At 41.7% G+C, this 19041-nt stretch overlaps 1 protein-coding gene, 1 long non-coding RNA gene and 1 other non-coding gene across 3 annotated transcripts; all 3 read right to left on the bottom strand.

Annotated features, from left to right (window-relative positions):
- Window positions 1-1758: 1758 nt before the first annotated feature.
- On the bottom strand, window positions 1759-3339 carry LOC135502624 (trichohyalin-like). The gene has a single exon (XM_064795573.1). The coding sequence runs from the start codon at window positions 3337-3339 to the stop codon at window positions 1759-1761; it is 1581 nt and encodes a 526-aa protein (XP_064651643.1).
- A 2160-nt stretch (window positions 3340-5499) lies between these two features.
- Trnay-gua (transfer RNA tyrosine (anticodon GUA)) lies at window positions 5500-5588 on the bottom strand. The gene is given in 2 exon segments: window positions 5500-5535; window positions 5552-5588. It is a non-coding gene; the product is annotated as a tRNA-Tyr (tRNA).
- Window positions 5589-8653: 3065 nt separating this feature from the next.
- Window positions 8654-18322, bottom strand: LOC135502524 (uncharacterized). Its single transcript, XR_010449787.1, has 3 exons — window positions 18151-18322; window positions 10331-10471; window positions 8654-9251 (listed from the first exon to the last, which is right to left on the bottom strand). It is a non-coding gene; the product is annotated as an uncharacterized LOC135502524 (long non-coding RNA).
- Window positions 18323-19041: the final 719 nt, after the last annotated feature.

Genomic DNA, 19041 nt, shown 5'->3' on the forward strand with positions numbered 1-19041 from the left:
TAGCTAGGGAGATTTCACAAAGCCGCCGAAACGCAAACGCGAACGCCGCCTATTCCATTGTTCGAGACATATTTATCGGGAAGTCAAACAATTGGATGGGCGTTCACGTTGGAGTCTCGCCGTTTTTTTTGAAAACACCCTAATGGCACGCATTGCAGGGAGGTATTTAGCAGTGTCAAGCTACCCAGTATTTGATCTGTCACAGACAGTAAGTTCATAGGCTGTCATAACCGGGATTAGATATACAAGTAGTTGGGTAGGTCTGAATCCGTGTAGCTGTGACTTGTCCCGTCCTTTGTCCTATCATTACTGAGCACTTGTCAAAAACTATGTCGTATTCCATTTCAAAACATACCAATTACACATGTAAAAAAAGCCAAAATTGATAGCGCTGTCCGAAACAACTTCCTAATTAACAGGAAACAATCATTCCATGAATGAAAAATATACAATTCCAATCCGCTCCAGTCCAGTGTTTTCGCGATCAAGTGTTTTTGAATACCCCGTCTGGAGAATATGCGTCTCAACACATTTATACGTGATGGTTATCCCCGAACATCTCAATCCATATTCCAGGTATATCTTTGGGATAGCAGAAATCTCGGCACAACCGTATTGGATGTCTCGAGCCTTGAAAATCTTAATCCCTACTGGAAGAATCAGATCTGGAAGAACTTCAGCCCGCAGTCAGTGGCGTGGCACTGGAACAGTCATTGGGTTCTGGTGGCCGGGCGGGATCTCTCAGAGCAGAACGGCGTCGTGCACAGCATGTACGCACTTGGAATATCTTTCAAGTGTCCCGGGAAGGAACAGGTAGGATTCTGCTTTGCCTACCACTATTTTTTACGAGGAAATGATATCATCACGGTGTACTGTTTTGGCCTTCCGCCACAATGAATAAGTCGGTTTGGCTACCCTTGCGAAGAGCTACGGACGACGAACTACGAAGTATGCAAGAAAACGTTCTATCGGCGATTTTCTTGTACATTTTTCCAAATTCTTCCTCCAGCTAAGCATAAAGTAGATGCATGTAGTTTGTTCTGGTTGTGCACTAGAACATTTCATGAGTTGAGACTAACTTACCTGGGACTGGTTGCTCAAAACAAATTTTGTCATTAACTTGCCGTTATCTCCTTCAGTTCAGCCCTAAGACTCAATGCCAAGTTAAGTAAAAGCCAGCGTTAGTGACAATTTGAAGAACCGGGTGAATTTGCATAGGGGCTAGTGTAATCTATAACAGATTTTTTCGCTCTCTTTTGAAGGTTATGTGGATGAACACTGTCGGAGGTACAACATGCCACAGCTACCGCATCAGCGGTCCCCGGAATGGTTTCTTGGTGTGGTTTGCCCTCGGGAGAGGCAGCAAGAAACGCGATTACAAGTCCGTGGTTGCTCTCTGCCGCAACGATGGAGACAAGGGAGAGATCCTGCCGGAATTTAATATGTTCAGGCTGACTTTGAAGAAGAAACGACATCGAAGGAAGAAGAAGAAAAATGCCGACAAGCGGCCGTCCATTTAGCACGCACGCACAATCTTCCGATTGTAGCGTACGCCTACCCTCTCACGCATGCGTCTGCTGGAGACGAGACCACCAGCTGCTTACGCACGCAAAGAAGGTCTTTAGTCGATACTGGTGCACGCTGTCAATTGAGAACACTCTTTAATATATCAGTAAAAACAAGTAATTTGGTAGCTCCTTTTGCACCAACTGTGATTTTTTTTATTGCGAAATTTTGCTAGATGCCAATACTTGTTTGCTACTTTGGAGGCCACTGTTTACTATGTCCCTCTGTCTTTGACTTCGTGGTCTGCCTGCGGACCTGCGTTGCGACTGGGGTGTCCGTCACTCTGCGTTTACCAGCTGAGTCAATCGACCCATCTTTCCCTGCTGTTTCTGCTAATTGCTCCGTTTTGCTTTTGAAAGACAATCTAGGATTTTTGAGCATTTCAGTTGATGCTCCCTGTTGTTCAGGTTCCGTTGGAGTTTTGAGTCGTAACATTTTCTTAACAACCGCGGCAAAGTGCCTTTTCGTGCTTTTGGTTGCTGGCTCGGATGGTCCGTCAGTTGCCGTAGATGGTTGACCTGCTGTAGCTGGTATGTTCTCCCTATCCAGCCTTGGCTTCCTCGAGTCAACCGATCCATCGTTCTCTACCGCTTCTGCTAGTTTTTCCTTTTTGCTTCTGTGAAATACTTTGGGCTTTTCGAGCATTCTATTAGATGCCGCTTGATGTGCACACTCTAAAACTCCCTCCGCCTTCGTGGAATGCCTCCGGTCCTTCGTTGTGGCGTGGGTGGCCGTCCCTGTGCGTTTCCTTTGGCACGCCGACCCCTCGTTCTTTGCCACTGCTTGCGCCGCTGATTGTCTCTTTTTCCTTTTGTTAGATTCTGTGAGCTTTTCGAGCTTTCCATTAGATGCCGCCCATTGTGCACTTTTTAAAACTCCCTCCGTCTCCGTGGATTGCCTCCGGTCATTCGACGGGACTTGGGAGTCCGCCCCTGTGCGTTTCCTTTGGTTCGCTGACCCCTCGTTCTTTAGTACTGCTTGCGTTAATAATTCCTCCTCTTTGGGTTTGTGAGACACTGCGGGCTTTTCGAGCATTTCATTAGATGCCGGCCGTTGTTCACGTACTGTATGACCCTCTGCTTTCGTGAATTGCCTCCGGTCCTTCGTCGGGACTTGGGTGTATGTCGCTGTGCGCCTCTCTTGGTCCACCGACTCCACGCTCTTTGCTACTGCTTGCGCTGTTGATCGCCACTTTTTGCGTGTGTGTGACACTGTGGGATTTTCGGGCACTTCATTTGATGCCGTTTGTTGTTCAAGTTCTTTTAGACACTCTGTTCCGGTGGATTGCCGCCGGTCCTTCATTGGCACCGTCCCTGTGCGCCGCTTCCTTGAGTCAACCGACCCCTCGTTCCCTTCTGCTTCTGCTAAATGCTCCTCTTTGCGTTTGTGAGATACTGTGGGCTTTTCGAGCATTTCAGTTGATTCCGCCTGCTCTTCACGTCGCGCTTGATATTTGAGTCGGAACACTTTCGACACCACCGTGGCGAGATGCCCTTTCGTGCTTATGCTTGCTGGCTCGGATGGTCTATCAGTTGCCGAAGATGGTTGTCCTGCTATATCTGGTATGTTGCCCCTTTCCTGCCTTGGCTCCTCTTTATCATTTCCCTCAGTAATGCGTTGCAGTACAACTTGCATCAATCTCTTAAGTTTTGTTGGTTGTTGCTTTTTGCTCGCCCCTGGTACTGCTGACCCTCCTGGTCTTTCCGTTCCTCCAGCCGTTGCAGATTTGTCATTCCTCGCCTTTGGCTGCCCTTGACTGCCTCCTGCATTCATTAATCCTTGAGAACTAGTGTGGTTACGCACCTGCAATTGACCAATCAGCTTCAGAACAATTTGAATTTAAAACAGTTCAATACGGAGTCTGCAAACGAGGTTGTATTGGTAAATACACATGGCCCCGCATCACTAATCGACCAATTAGCATCAATGCATGGTCACACTCCCAAGTAGGGCTGCTATCTGTGCAATCAGAATGTAGTTCCTCTGATATCATGACCTCAGCTGTTTCTGCTAAACATTATGATGGACTTTGAGCCTGATGTTTGCCGGCGTAGCTTTTGGGATCAAATTAACCATCTCAAAAGATATGCTAATAATTTTTTTGTGGTTCGTAGCCACAGGATCATTTTGGCGGCATTCACTCCTGTACACTTGCGCGTACTGTTAAATCGAGCCAGATCACCCCCAGTGGCAAAGCGATAGAATTCTCAAATATATCCTTCAAGGAGCATAATAAAATGGCTCTTTTTATGCAGTCTTATGGAACTTCGGTCATCTCTTAGAGCTCTTCGATCAAAAGCGACATATTTGTGAGACACTTTTTGAAATTTTTAGGCCAAAATACAAAAATTAGACGAAACTACCTGTAAGTTGAAGTTTAATTGAGATTCTATCGAACCCTCAATTGGTGGGTGAGATAGAATCATGGTCAAAAACACATTTTTGGCGACCTCTGGGAGCCCCCCCCCCCCCTCAGACACCAACTTCCGGTCTTGCGCACGCCGTACAATCCACTGCCAATTATAGGTGGCGCCAAATGGTAGCCTAGCAACTGCGCCCCACCATCCATGAGCGACCTCTTTTGCCTCAAGTGCACGGTTAGCATGACTGTCTCCAAAGCTGGGGTGATTGCCGCGCAGCAGGACCACTTTACCCCTGAGGTGAGGCTTGTAGACGAAGAAACATATTGTGGTCTGCCTGCTGACCAGCATTTGTTTTGCCGATTTCTGCAGAATGAGATGCGCGACTCCGAGTTTGTCGAGCCATTTCAAGAAGCTATCCTTGTCATCTTTACCAGGTTTCGTTTTGTCTGAAACTTTAAAAACACATTTTTCGAGGTTTTTAATAATCATATTTGTATGGCTTTCCTACTTCTAAAAACAGCATTGCAGACAAGCGCAACATTACTCTGTGATGTACGACGAAATAATTACGTGTCTGCTAGTAGATGAAATCAAAACCGTTTATTTTTCACGCTATAGTCTTGTTGTCAAAGGCACGTGCGAAGACCCCCTCCCGGCGCAGCCAACTTATGTCGGCTGAAATGAATATCTTATTTCGCTACGATAAAAATCGCTTGTCCAGAATTGTACATCGACAATTATTAAGAGGTTTGGCATCGGCTCTCTACCTCTTTTTACTGAACTGTTGACTCTTATACTTGCGCGCCCCAAATTGGCGATTTTCGCCGCTGCGACCGGTGACCACGATTGCACGCTTGCGACTCTCGTTTGCGGAGGTCATTGCAGGTACCTATGACAAGTATCTAAGTAGGCCTTTAGATAACGTTAAACGTATTCGTTGCCGAGTCGAAGGCAGTATACGTTTTCCTTCTTCAACCTTTAGAATGGGTTCCCCAGCTAATCGAGAATACTCAAGGCAGGCCTTCCAACTCACCTAGCTGCCTGCCCTGGAAAGGGCCTGGGAATTGTGTCCATCACAAGAAAAATAGCCAAAATATGCGGTAATTGGCAATTTTATCGAAATAACATGTGTTTACTCATCATCATCATCATCATCATCTTTCGGTTTTTAACCCTTTTCCGTTTATTTCACCGCTTCTTAATTAAAATTTCTCGCGCGAGGTGGCAATCACACGCATATAACATAATGTCAATTTTCATTTTGCCTTTTTGGTTCCTCCATTTCTATCATTCCCCTAATTTCTGTTGTTTCAACTCCTTTTGTTTAGTTCATTTTTTTTTGTTCCTCACTCTAACTCTATATACACTATTCACACCTAAGTCCACTGTAGCTCAAGCACACTCAATACCGGTAGATGGAGGGGTCTCCCTTAAACCATCTGTCCAACCCTCTTTTACTGGTATAGCATATACGACAGTGCTACATGTACTTTGTAAAAATAAAATATCAAGTTTTTTTTCAATTGTCGCACGAACTCGTGTTTCAACAAAGAAATATAACTAAAATGTGTCTCTCCGACCGGATTCGAACCAGTGACCTAAGGATTCCAAGATTTTACCCACTACAGTCCTCCGCTCTACCAACTGAGCTACAGAGAGATCGATATATGTGCACTTTACTGTAAGTACATACATGGGTTACCAAAATAGGTCAAGGATTTAAACTTTTGCTGATACCTGACCACACAGGATATGCACGAGCCAGTCCAGACTGCACTTCAGAACTTTTGTACTGGATATGGTGATGGTATGGTTTACGCATAACTACCAATCAGCTAACAAAGCCAGAAAATAAGGCGAATCATCGTCATTTGCTGGCTCTATCAGCTGTTGCTCTTCGAAATAAAGGAGAAATTCAATGGACAACGCAACTTCAGTGAAAAAAATTACTTTCGCTTCGGTGTTGCGAAGTACTTTCCAATTTGGGAGACTTACCAAAAAACTTAGTTATAATTATATTATCGCCATCACCATGTAATTATTGATTGACGTTCATTCCCAATGAAATATCTGCCATTTAATCCACCTACTTACGAAGTTCAATTTACCAGCACAATTAGATTTTTCCTATGCTCGAATGAAGCCTGTCTGTGGTTCATAAAAAGGCTCTAAAACAAAAAATGCTGAACCTAATCGAGCGATATTGGTATCATTCCTCTCCTAGAAAGATTTCTCATCCACTGATATCAATGGTTTAACCTCCTGGTGGTGGAAGTATCCGGTTGCGTTTTTTCTGGACCAACCTGTATTGTAAAAATTGGTGGTCGTGATTGATAGGTAATTTCTTCAGAGAATGTATAAAATCCATCAGGCGTTCAAAATTTCTATAATTACCTTGATGTTTAAAAAATACGGGCTAGTGTTTGAATGTTTATGTTTTTCATGTTTTTAATAGAAATATTTTATTCGTGCGCGATATTGCTCATTCTACCATTCACGCATTCACGATCAGACATGTCGGTTGAAAGGACGACATGGGTTATCCGACTTGTAATCCGAAGATCGGGTGCTCTGTATTTCAAAGCTTTTCATAGAAGTGTAAAATAAATGTGTCGAACGTATTCACTTTTTGAAACTCGCCCTTGTTTCATTCATATCTCCTTATTTTGGTCTAAGATTGGTCGAAAAACATCACGAGAAGACTTAATCGGTCTGGCTCTTCGATCGCCTTGGTCTCATTGTATACATTGCAGTAAGGTGTATTACTCTAGCATGCTGTAATTTAACAGCAGTAGCCACACTGTCCACATTCGTGAAGGATTTCTATTCTATCTAGTGAAGGCAGAATGTTTTGTTTAAGATGAGTGGATAGAACATCATCATGGTCAGCCTTACTTATCATACGATTGTAACAAAACAAAGAGGAGAGTTATTTCATCATCAAATCAAATTTTGTTTCCTTTATAAAACGTCTGCAAAATAAGTCACATCTGCCTTGAAAGATCTGGTCACACCATTTTTATCTGTTGAGGTAATGCACCATCGCACAAATAAGAACCTGAATAATTGACAGGTTTCGCAAGCCTTACAAAAAGCCACAACATTCGAAGTACGGGGTGAATGTTCCATGAAGCTAAAACTGTCGCCAAAGTGGGTTTTGATTAAAATTACCAAGCCAATATGCACCTGGCCCAATACCGGAAAGGGGCGATGGCCAACAAAACTTGACTTAGATGAGGTAAAAGCTCTTAAATATACCCAGACTTTCTCTTTGGTGAAGACGAGTCCTCGAAAAAATAGCCAAATTTTGAGTGAAAACTGCAAATAGGATATCAAAGCCAGCACGCCGAAACTTTAATATGTTAAGACGTAATTTCAAAGCCCTTCGCCGATGGTGTTCATTATCCAGGACAAAAACCGGCGATATATTTTTTACTTTACGTTTATGTAAATGATACTCAACGAAACTTATTACCAGATGAAGAAAACGTGAATTGCTGAAAGCTCCAACAACACAGTTTTTCCAACTGTGTATACTATATAAAATTATCCTTTTTCAGGGCAGGCCAGCTCGACGAATTGGAAGGCCTGTTTGACTCTCGGCGAGCTGGATGCGTGCTAAAATACTAGAAAAAGGCGGTAGTTTAATACAAAAATGAACTTGCAGTGTTTAGATGTTACCTTTCCTGGCCTTTTGTCGTGAAACGTCGCTTGCTTTGCGAATATCTTGATTATAACCCACAGGAGTTTTGGTTTTGTTTCCCGTCTCCATCGCTGGTGTTGCTATGAACTACTGAACGGATGCTGGGAACGTTCCTGGAAATGACGTCATGACGGAGGGGATGCACTTGCACTACGTCATACGTGGCATGACGTCATTATTACGCAAAGAGTTTGACCTGCCGAGTGAACCAGCTTGTTCAAAACACAGTATCAAAGTCACAGACTGGGCAAAAAGCTATTCCTAGTTGATTTCAACTATTATTTCTCAATTGGCTCTGTTAATCTGTTAATTGGTGAAAAGCGAAGGTGAAAATCAGCAAGATTCAGCGAGATTTGGGAAGTATTGGGTGTATGAAATGCCGCACATTTTAGATATATTTCGTCCGGTACCGGTGCAACATCTTTGGGTGTCATCGGTGACACGGTTATCTGTGTTTGTCATCCCCATTGAAATGTCTTGCGATCTCTATAGCTGTATGTTGTACGGAAACACTGGCATATGGGGAACAAACAAAGGTGTTGCACCGACACACCGCTCGATCAAGCTATCCCCGTTATACCCGAATTTCATGTGTACGGACTACATGTATATAAATGGTAGTCCAAAGCGTTAAAACCGTTGACTACGCACGTCAACTTGGCGACGTTTTAACTGATAATGAGTAAAGACTATAAAATCCGGAACATATTAAATCGAAATAAACCTTCTCTAACAACTCAAGGAATAAATTATTTCTTTACACAAATTATTATTTTCCGTCTGATTCTGCAAGATCGCACAGTAATGGACGTATGGACTGATTCATGTCAAATGTTGTACATTTTGAGTTCGAGAGAACTTTCATATCCGGCCACGTTCCGTTGTAAAAGTAGAAATGTCCTGCGGGAAAAAGTGTCCGGTCCTGTTGAATTACAACGGAGTATGGTATTTGTCTACAAAGAGGCCATGTAATGACTGTCAGAGATTTAGAGCACATACACTTCTCAAAGGCTTAAAGGGTATTTAAAGGGTTGACCATCATACATGTAGGTACCGCAGTTTTGGCTACAACTTGATATCCTAAAGCAATTAGAACTTCTTCAAAATGAGGTGAATGCCAACTTGAAGGGTGGGAGTCTGTTCTCTTAAACACAATTTTGTACCCGGCTTGGAGATCTTTCAGGCAAATGCATAACCCGTTGACCATGCTGCTCTGTCAGAAAAACACTCAACGAAACGCGAACATTTCCATCCCATTATCCAAGCTGTTACTAAGAATACGAAACATGTCGATTTACAGGTATCTCCCTGTTCTTCTTCTCACGCTATTGACCAAGTCGAGCGAAGCAGTCCTCGCGACGATCACCAACATTCCCTTGCGCTATTGACCAAGTCAAAGCAAGATGTCAACGCGGCGATCGCCCAAATACAACTCACTCCAGGTCCGCCGTGCCCTGGTGCGGCTGCAGCCAGATCATCCAGCTAAGAGCATACCTCGGGGCGCACATGGCATCGTAATACGTTCCCTGGCTAGTGCAGAAAGGTCTGTATGAAGGACACTTACATTCGAAATAATTCTTGTAGGCGGACTTGCACATTTGGTCCCAGGAGCAGAAAGACTAAAAGAAAGATACGGACAATGATTATAGTTTGGACAATAGCGCAATGCTTGTAGGCCTACCGCTGCCTCACGCGCACTGCGTGTTCGGCATTCTATTACAAATCAAATAAATAAAAACACCGCAATAACTTAGTCCAGGAGAAGGAGCTACACCCATTATTCGACTTTTTCATTTCGTGCACAGGAGAGGACTGGCTGGCACTAACTTCTGGATGCCTTCTTCTGCGCTCTCTTTCGAGTTATGAGTTTATGATGAGTCCCCATCATTCATCTTGAACCTCGATGTGCATGTACTGATATTGTTCAGCTTCCAGACATCGCGCAGAGGCCAGATGCAACACTGCTGGAAGTTCAGAATGCTATCTTTAATTTTCGAATAGTTTACGAATGATCTCAAAAACAAGCAAACAAATAGTTATGTTTGTTTTTGATTGCTCGGAAATGATATCAGATTTGGGACGAATCACAAGATGATTATAGTATGGGCCTTATCCAAATAGGAGACATTCCATTTGCATCGAATCTGTATGGACACGGAGCGGTTGTTTACGTTACTGTTTATTCAGAAAAACTGACTGCATTCAGTTTGGAGGACCATAATCTGTGTAACGAGCATTCATGATATAAACTTTTTATGAGACAATATATTCCGTTCAGATTCTCTAAACAGTGGCGTTTAACGCAAATGCAACGTCAGGAATGCCCCATCACATTGATATTCCGCCATTAAATTGAAAAATTGGTCATTTTGCAGCTCAATCCTCAATGCGATTAACATGTATTTCCAATTTGAGCGGGGTATCGCGTTAACTGCGTGGCGTGGACAGCGCATAAGTATGTGCTATCTGGTTGATGAATTAAACATAGAACTTAGCACCAGCAGTTACTAGATGGAACTCGTATGACTCATCAGCGTGTGAGAGTGGTTCTGTGGCCAGTTTCAAGTCAAGGCTGGCCGGGACTCTGATCTTTAAAGAGTAGTTTTTGTGAACGTTTTCTGCGTGCAGGATACTTGGAATGGGTGCTAAACAATACACCTTTTTAACAAAATACTCGTTTGCGAGGCGCTTCACTTACCGGGAATCCATACATATATTTGTCTATTTTGTCATCTATCTTGTGGTAGGAGGTTTCAGCCAAGATGGCGCCCATCGTTACCATGGCAACCAACAATCCTACAAATTTCCATATCATTGCGATTTGTTCTCTTCCCTTTGTCTACAAAATAAGACAGGATATACTGATTAGAAAAAAGGCAAAACCATAATTTACCGCGGGCAACGGCTGTCATTGATGAAATCGTACTTTGTGGCTGACAACCAGATTTAGCAGCGATATGCTAATTGACGTCTGAAGCTTTGATTTTTTTTTTAATTTGCTGAATTAATGACAGTTCAAAGGATCTTTCTGTCATTAGATGAAAAAATCAGATGCCTCAGTTTGCATTTGTTTGAAAAAAATGATTTTGAATACTGCAACTCCGATCCAGTCGCACCATATATTTTTCCTTGACAATATTTTCATTCCAAAGAAATACGTTTTTTTAAAGTTCTGGAAAACATTAGTTTCAAGGTTTTTCGGCCAACATAGATATACCAATTCCCCGCCAACAAAAAAAACGTTTTCGCTAAAAAGAAAGGAAATCCTAAAGGTTTTACAAATGCCGATGAAAACCTCATTGGCGCATCTAATGTTGCAATCATATGTAAAACACAGAACACGCTCTTTGTTTTTGGTGTCTATACCTGGGCAAGAAAGACCCCACTCAAGTTGACAATATGTACGGATACTAGTAACTCACACAACGTAGTGAGTGTAATGGTTACGTATGTGTATAAAGTGTAAACAAAATTCATATATCCATCATGTCCATCGAATCTGAAAAAATGTGTGCAGACCCATGACAATTCTGGTTCCGGTACAGTTTGTCGCATTCCATACGGGCCGCGCTTGCCGATCCTGCTTTCACGACGCACCGCAACCACAGTTACCATGATTCCCATTGTTTCCTTCCTCGTGACGCAATTATTTCATGACGTCATGAGCCATTGACCATTCACGCAAGTAGATTTATTCACACCGGCGCCACTGTCCTGAAGTGCGGATGTGGGACATCATGTATCTAAAAATCGTCTGCTAGAACATACAGGACAACAACGTCGGCGGAGACAGTTGTGACATTTCATTGCAGACGAAGTAAACGTCCTTTTCTTCTCGATTTACGTACTTTACTTCAAAAAGTCAGTTTTAACACTACTGTACAAATATAGAGTGGTCTTAAAGTTCCATTTGGATAGAGATTTGACGGACTGATTTGGAAATTCATTCCAACCATGCAACTGTTTCAGAAATGAGAAAAAGCTCCAGGGTGTCATGACATGCATGATGTGTCTTGCCTCTGCATTTTCGTACTCGAGGGTTTTCAACTTTCATATCATTGAAGAAATAATTCATTCCAATCTACAAGTATATCAATCACATCATTTATTTAAAAATCGTCTGCTAGGACATACAGGACAACGTCGGTGGAGACAGTTGTGACATTTCAATTTTCATTGCATAGAGATTTGACGGACTGATTTGGAAATTCATTCCAACCATGCAACTGTTTCAGAAATGAGAAAAAGCTCCTGGGTGTCATGACATGCATTCAATTATTATTTCACCACAAAGAGCTGCTTCTTTCAGCAGATATGAGACAGCTACCGGGCCGGGGACTATTTCTTTATGGGGCCTTATTGTTCAGTGTCTCCAAGGAATTCTATTTTTAGAGTCCAATGGGGGGGGGGGGGTTAGGTGGGCCTTCCCCCAAATGTACTGACTAAAACCTGTCACTTTCAGAGAACGGGGAGGGGGTTTGGGGGACTCATCCCCCAATGTACTGGCTATATATGTCAGAAGGACGGGGGTTTGGGGGGCTCCCCCATGTCAAACAGTTGTGTGAGTTCACTAGAGATTGCTCTTTACATATTACATGGAGCTTGGAGCAAGAACACATTTTACACTCTATAATGCACGGCTTCCCAAGATACTGATGGATCGGAGTGGCTACCGGAGAATGTTCATGGATGCTTAACCACGAAAGGGAGGTTGCCAGACTTGCTGTATTGATGTTGCATCCCTCGATGCAGGGGGTGTACTCGTCGCAAGAGAGAGATGTGCTGACGTAACAGCTCATCGACGGGCGTAGCCTTGAGGGATGTGGTGTGTCAAAACCTGTCTTCGGCCCGTTTCGGTCCCCACGGAATCGGTCAAAAACAACAACGTTCTCGCGAAAAAACTGCCATGAAAGTCGAAAATATCTTCAGTTTCGTGATTTAAGTCGAAATAAATCGAATACAGCAGTGATGTCACTCAAGAAGCAGGAGTGAGTGACTTTATTATGTAAATTCACAATCAACCGTAAGGATGAATTTCTAGTACCCGGTTCATCTATTGGGCTGTCAATGCCTGAGAGTTTTCTTCGGGGTCGGTCGGCCTATATATATTTTGAATGCCTAGACTAAAACCAGGTAAATTGTAGTTGTCACCAAGGTTCATCTTGGTGTTTTCTCTATTCTGGAATGTCATGAGCATAAGAAAGATGGTGGTCACCTCTCTTCTGTCCGTGTCTCGGATGATATTGCTGCCAGTGATTGATGGGAATGAATTAATCAGCCTGCAATTTGGACCAACACCGGTCCGTGTCTCGGGGGATGCTGCTGCCAGTAATTGATAGGAACATCTCTGTCTGAAGCTCACATTTTGACCCCCTGAAGCACTAACATAGAGCAATTTTGATGTGTTTGAATCCACTCTCTCTTACAATTAATTAGAAAATTAGTAAACTATTTCATAGTGATTTCTTACTACGCTGAGAGTTTCTGTACTGACTGTGAAATTCGTTGGGTAAACGAAAGAATTATTCTAAACTTTTTTCCACTTGGTTTTAGCTAGAACAACTAACTATGGTTGATTCACAACTATTTTTACAAGTTTCACAGTTGGTACAATAGGAACTACCAGATTTGTGAACCCACCAGTTCAGATTGTTTGAATTGTCCATTGATCCACGTCTGATTTCTGGGACCACGGCAGAGGGTGTAAATTAAAATGTCTGTTGCTAATCAGAGCAGAGCGCACCCACCCAAGTAACAATCGGAAAACAACCGGATCAGGAGTCGGTGTTGGTCCAAATTACTGGCTAATTGAATTGGAGTGTCTCTATTTTTAAGTGCGATCACGTGCATGTCAATCATTTGAATTCTAAATAGAGATGTAGATAGAATCAATCACTTGAAAAACCGAAGCATCCAGAAGTGATCGAACTTTGGGCTGAAATGATACCATAAAGGAACATACATAAAGGTACAGCTAAAGATTATGAAATTTTCTAACCACTATGAAACTTCGCCTTTTTAGTCTCCGAAGCACCTTCATTTATTTATCTATCCAATGATGTTTATTTTGTTTCAATAGATCGTTGACAGATACCGCGCGATAGAGCCTTCTTGGAGGAAAAATCGCCAGTCTGAACTCGGGATATCAATAACCTACAGTTTATCAGTCTGTCCTGATTGTGTTCTGATCGGAGTAAGGAAAATCTATGTGATAGCATTGAATAACATTGCTATTTTCGAATCCTACGAGGAGGTTTATGATGATACTTTGCCGTTTCCGTATGATACCCCAGAGGATACCACTCAAAGATAGTTACGATGCGGCGTAGTATTTGGCAAACAATGGTAGCAAGACAGAGCGAACACTGAGTCATCTTTCTGTTCACTCTTGACAACAATGGGCTACACTGATGACCTCCGTTTTCATGGCCGCATCATTAGCTGTTGCGGCGCTACAGACGACCTACTTCCATCTAACATTCTCTTAGCCAGAAAGGTTAAAATAAGTTGTTTTAACTATCGAAATAGAACTTTACCATTATTCATCACTACCTTTTTTTAGCGAGAACAACTTATCAAATAATAGTTTCACTATTTCTTTTTGCAAATTCACAGAAACAGGAACGGCGAAATCAGTTAAGTTATAGGAGTGCATGCTCCAAGGTTAAGTCCTTAATCTCGAAGGCGCAGTGTGTTGATCAGCCATTTGTCACAGACATCGGTGGATGCGGGTCACGTTTACGATGTGCTCATTATGTCTTATCATTCCTGGACCCAGTTTGGGAATGAAGATGAATATTTCACGAGCAGCAACCGAGTGTTGAGCTTGATATCCAGGGTGGAGGACGCCACTCGTTTATTGATGGATTCTCCAAGGCAGACATCAGATACAAGCATATCTCTGCCAGTATTGTCGTCCATTGCGCGTGTATTGCATATATGATATACGCAAATGCATGCAGCAAGAATAGTCGAACAAAGGCAAAATGCAATAAACGTCACGATTTCCTAAATATTTTCGAGTGTGCTCTTTCTGTTTAATATTACTAAGGCGAATATCTATCAGCCAATTAAAACTGTTCATGGGGCAAAACTCGCCTCGCTTCAAATCATCGTCTGCTTTACGAGCCAAATCACCTTGTCATTTTTCACACTATACAGAATAGTGTGCATAAAAACACCAAAGAGCACTCCGTTATGGGAAGAAAATGTTCGTGTAAAGACTTGAAGTACACGTTGACGACCTTTTCCACATTTTTTGAAACACAAAAAGACACAAGTCTGGTAGTTACGTTGGTGAGTGATTTCAGCACATTCATGATTAGATTCAATTGCGGCCCTTTCAAGCACTGACAGTTTACAAGGTATAGGACCACCTCACCACGCCGCTATCACTGCGCCAGAGTTGATGATCACCAGTAAACAGGTCAACTGTTATAATCATTACCAGTAGAATAACAGACACTGACATACTAATATATGGGCCATTCTCGTAGTTAATACGCGTGACTCATCCAAAAAACATAAGGGCTCTCACATAGTGAGGTCGTTTCGTTGGGGCTTTTCCCATGGGCTTGATGCGTCGATAGAATTGCAGTTCAAACAGGGCGGCGTGCCTAATAGGCAAAAGAGCGTAATGAACATTGCATAATGTGCATGTGTAATACTGAATTAAATCAGTCATCAGGTCCACAGATTCACTGTTCCAATCCTTGTGACATTGTTGATGGAGGAAAAGGAAGAAATCAAATATGAGGAAATGTTTATATTAAACTCATCTGACCAGGTCTACAACATGCATGTTCACAGTTCGGGATCCCAAGGCTAACTGAATTTGGAGGGAAACTCAGTAGACCAGGAAAACTATACAAACAATAATAGCTGATAAAGCACATGCAATGAAATGACATAAGGCTCAGGGACCGTGAAGGCCCAAAATAACCTGAGCTAAACCATTGGTCATAGCAGACTTAAAGGGGGAATAAACTCTTCAAACTGTTCAAATTGAACCTGTTACACATGCTTTGTGAAAGAATGCAGGCTTGTGACTATGGGGATATCAATTTTATTTTCGATTGATTTTGGCGCGTGAAGATGCCCTTTACCAAAAATATAATAATAATTCAAAAAATAAGTTTGACAATTATAAAAGTCTTACTCTCACCAGGGATGGCGATGAAACTATATCCCCCCTATTTACGCAACCTGCTTTAGTGGTAGCCAATTAATTGAATCATGATTAATGTCATTAGAATAAACCTCACTACTTCTTGTTTCCATTGCAAAATCTTTTTATCTAGAAAAAAAGATCATAAAAGATCAATTCGATTTTAAAACTAGCGACACTTTTGATTGACACCCTGTATCTTTGCACGCTATCAGTAGACAATAGCTAAGACCACAAGGGTGATGTCCCGGTTGCTATCTGAAATATTCATGACAATGTGCTCGGATGGAAATAAACATGGCCGGCAAATTGGTTCGAAGTTTGAGTTCAATTAATCAGAAAGTCACCCCAGGGTTGGACTCACAGTCGATTTGGTGAACTGTGGTTGAAATTTACGTCGGATCGTAAAGCTTTCTTTCAAGAGACGACACCCTTCTTGCATAATGCTTAATCATACCTCTTTTGAGGGAATTACTGGGGAAGCATCTATTTTAGGTGTGGGTATCATATTTCGACTTGTACTGAAAAAAACCTCCTTGGAGTATAGTTTAGTGGAAACATTAATTCAATAAGGGGCGCGCGCTGTATCATCACATGACCAGTTTTGCTGACAACATTTGATGATACTTCCGCCTACCGCCCACGCGAAAAGCACGGATTTTGACGGACATTATCTCGACGTCACTCCATGACTTCCACCTGACAATATGATCATAGGACATCGACTTTCCTTGTTTTTTTTCTGTGTAGCGAATACCAGCTAGCTGGCATAGTAGGGAATTGCTCAATCGGGCCTTTTTGTTGGTCTCGCTCGGCTTACGACAAGCATATCAAGCATGATCAACGACTCAAAACCTGCCCCTATGTAAAGAAAACTTCCTAGGAATTTGCATACCGTACGCCATGACCCAATATAATCGTCAACACGCCGTGCGATAATGAGAAAGATTTCTAAAGCCGAGATGCCGTTATTTCAAAAATCAATTCATCTATTTGCTAATTTTATCAAGAAAATGTATTTGGAACATCATATAAACAGACAGTGTGAAAACATTTTGGATACTTTATTTTCGGTCAATCTCGTTTTAGAGATCGGTAAAGAATTTGTGGGAAATAGCTTCACGTCACGTGATGAGACATTTCAATCAATCGATTTCTCTGGCAAATACAGTGCTCATCAGCCAGCAACATGTCAGCGCTAGCGTCCTATGAACACCCGAGCAGCTGTATCGAACACTTCCGAGCATAAATAGCACTCGCGAAGGTTGCCGAATGTTTTTGGTTTCATGATTAAGCAATTTTGCCAAGCCACAAGATGTCCGGGATGATGGGTTTTGATCAAATTAATTTACAGTAGTTTTCACAAGGTCGGCCCATCAAGTCGAATGGCCATGAAAATCAATATCTATCACGAATGGTATTAGGTGACACCAACACGATTATTCACTTTTGATTTTCAATAGCTCCCAAAAGAAAAACAGATTTTAGCCACATGTAGTTGAAATGAGTACTTTTCCTTCCCAATTCTTCATTCAATCTCTCATTACCTGTAATTGAAGAGTTCAGATGCAAAGCTACCAAATCGACTTCAGGTCTTATAAAGGAAAGATTCATTTAAGAGTGGCCGGAGTTTTAAGAGTTTTAAGAGTTTGTTCGATGGCAGACGACACACAATTAAACCTGCTCGGTAACAACGGTAACAATATCGAACAATCTTAAAGAAAAAAGTATTGACTTCAGCTACATGTGGCCTAAATCTAGTGATCTTATGATGAATATCTAAAATACTTTTGGATTCAAACTCATAAGTATATAATTATCTTTATGTCACCGGGTAGTACTTGATTGAAATTGATCGTTTGGTTTCGAATTTCCCGATGCAGTTCAGTTCTAAGAGAAAACTAAATCGAATGTTTCACTGCCCAAGACAGATATCATTTGTTTGACAAAAAACCCTCCAAATAAGCGTTATTGAAAGCTGGTGGCTAATGCACAACAGTCAAACTTTCGAAAAACGATTAGCGTGAAATTAGCATGATATGAATGATTCGTTTACTCCTAAAAGAAGAACCATTCGACCCCTTCCACCCCTCCCACCCAGACACGCACACTTCAAGCAGAAACCATAATAAAAGAAAAGTAGTTTAGAATTACGTATCTTTTCAAAAAAAAACAAAATTATTTATTACAATATCTCAACAGAAGAGTACAAAAATTCATGAATTCTTCCATTTAGAAGCAGCAGTTTATCTGGCGAACATGCCAAACAACTTGCAAAACATTTCCAGAATTGTTGTATGCAATGAATCCCAATGAACATCAAATGAAAATGACAATGTTACTGCACTAACCTTAATAGCAGATCCAATTATTCCGAAGCCCTCAATTGAAAAATTCCAATCGAAAAGAAAAGACGCACAGTGTCACTCGCCAAGCAGCACGAAGAATTCTCTCTGCCCTCATCGGTTGCCATTACAACAAGTGATCACAGGCGCGTGAAGATACCAGAAGGAACAATCAGTTATCGATCATCTCAGTTCAAACTGTAAGAGAAAACACACTTAAAACCTCCTCGAAACGAGCTTCGGAACATCGAAAAAACACACTTAAAACCTCCTGGAAAAATGGCTTCGGAACATCGATAATGTGGCGGACGAACATGGGCAATGAAGAGAGATGACATGCTTCATCAATTGGCCTGGTGTGACCACAGGGGAAACAGGGAAAGGGAAATAATGGCCAGTTTCCCTTAACATGTAAAGTATGCATCTGTACCGTACCTCTAGTTTAACAGTTCAAAATAATCATCGTAAAAGAGTTTATATCATGTTTGACGATTTTAGCATCGTTTTCATTATTTTGTTTTTGCAAATATTTACGTAATTTAGTTGAGAACCCTAAAATACATTATGTGGTTATACGAACAAGCGTGAAGATGTGAAGAAGATATTTAATATTTGTTTTCAAAATTTCGAAAATTTGTCATTCAAGACAAAAAACCCAACTGCCATATGTTTTGGAGAAGTATTTCTCCATGGTGGTTTGTTTATCATTGGCAACACGTGACCAACTGACTCTGTTTTAAAATATATATGCATCACCAAATGTTATGTCAAAGGGATCAGATTGAATAAATATTGATAGCGGTCTGAATACTTGGCGCAATCGAACTAGGGACATTCATTATCTGACTTTACTTGAGTGGACTATGACATATCTTATAAGGACACTGTAGTCATTAA

Source organism: Lineus longissimus, chromosome 18 (assembly GCF_910592395.1).
Source record: "Lineus longissimus chromosome 18, tnLinLong1.2, whole genome shotgun sequence".
Lineage (NCBI taxonomy): Eukaryota > Metazoa > Nemertea > Pilidiophora > Heteronemertea > Lineidae > Lineus > Lineus longissimus.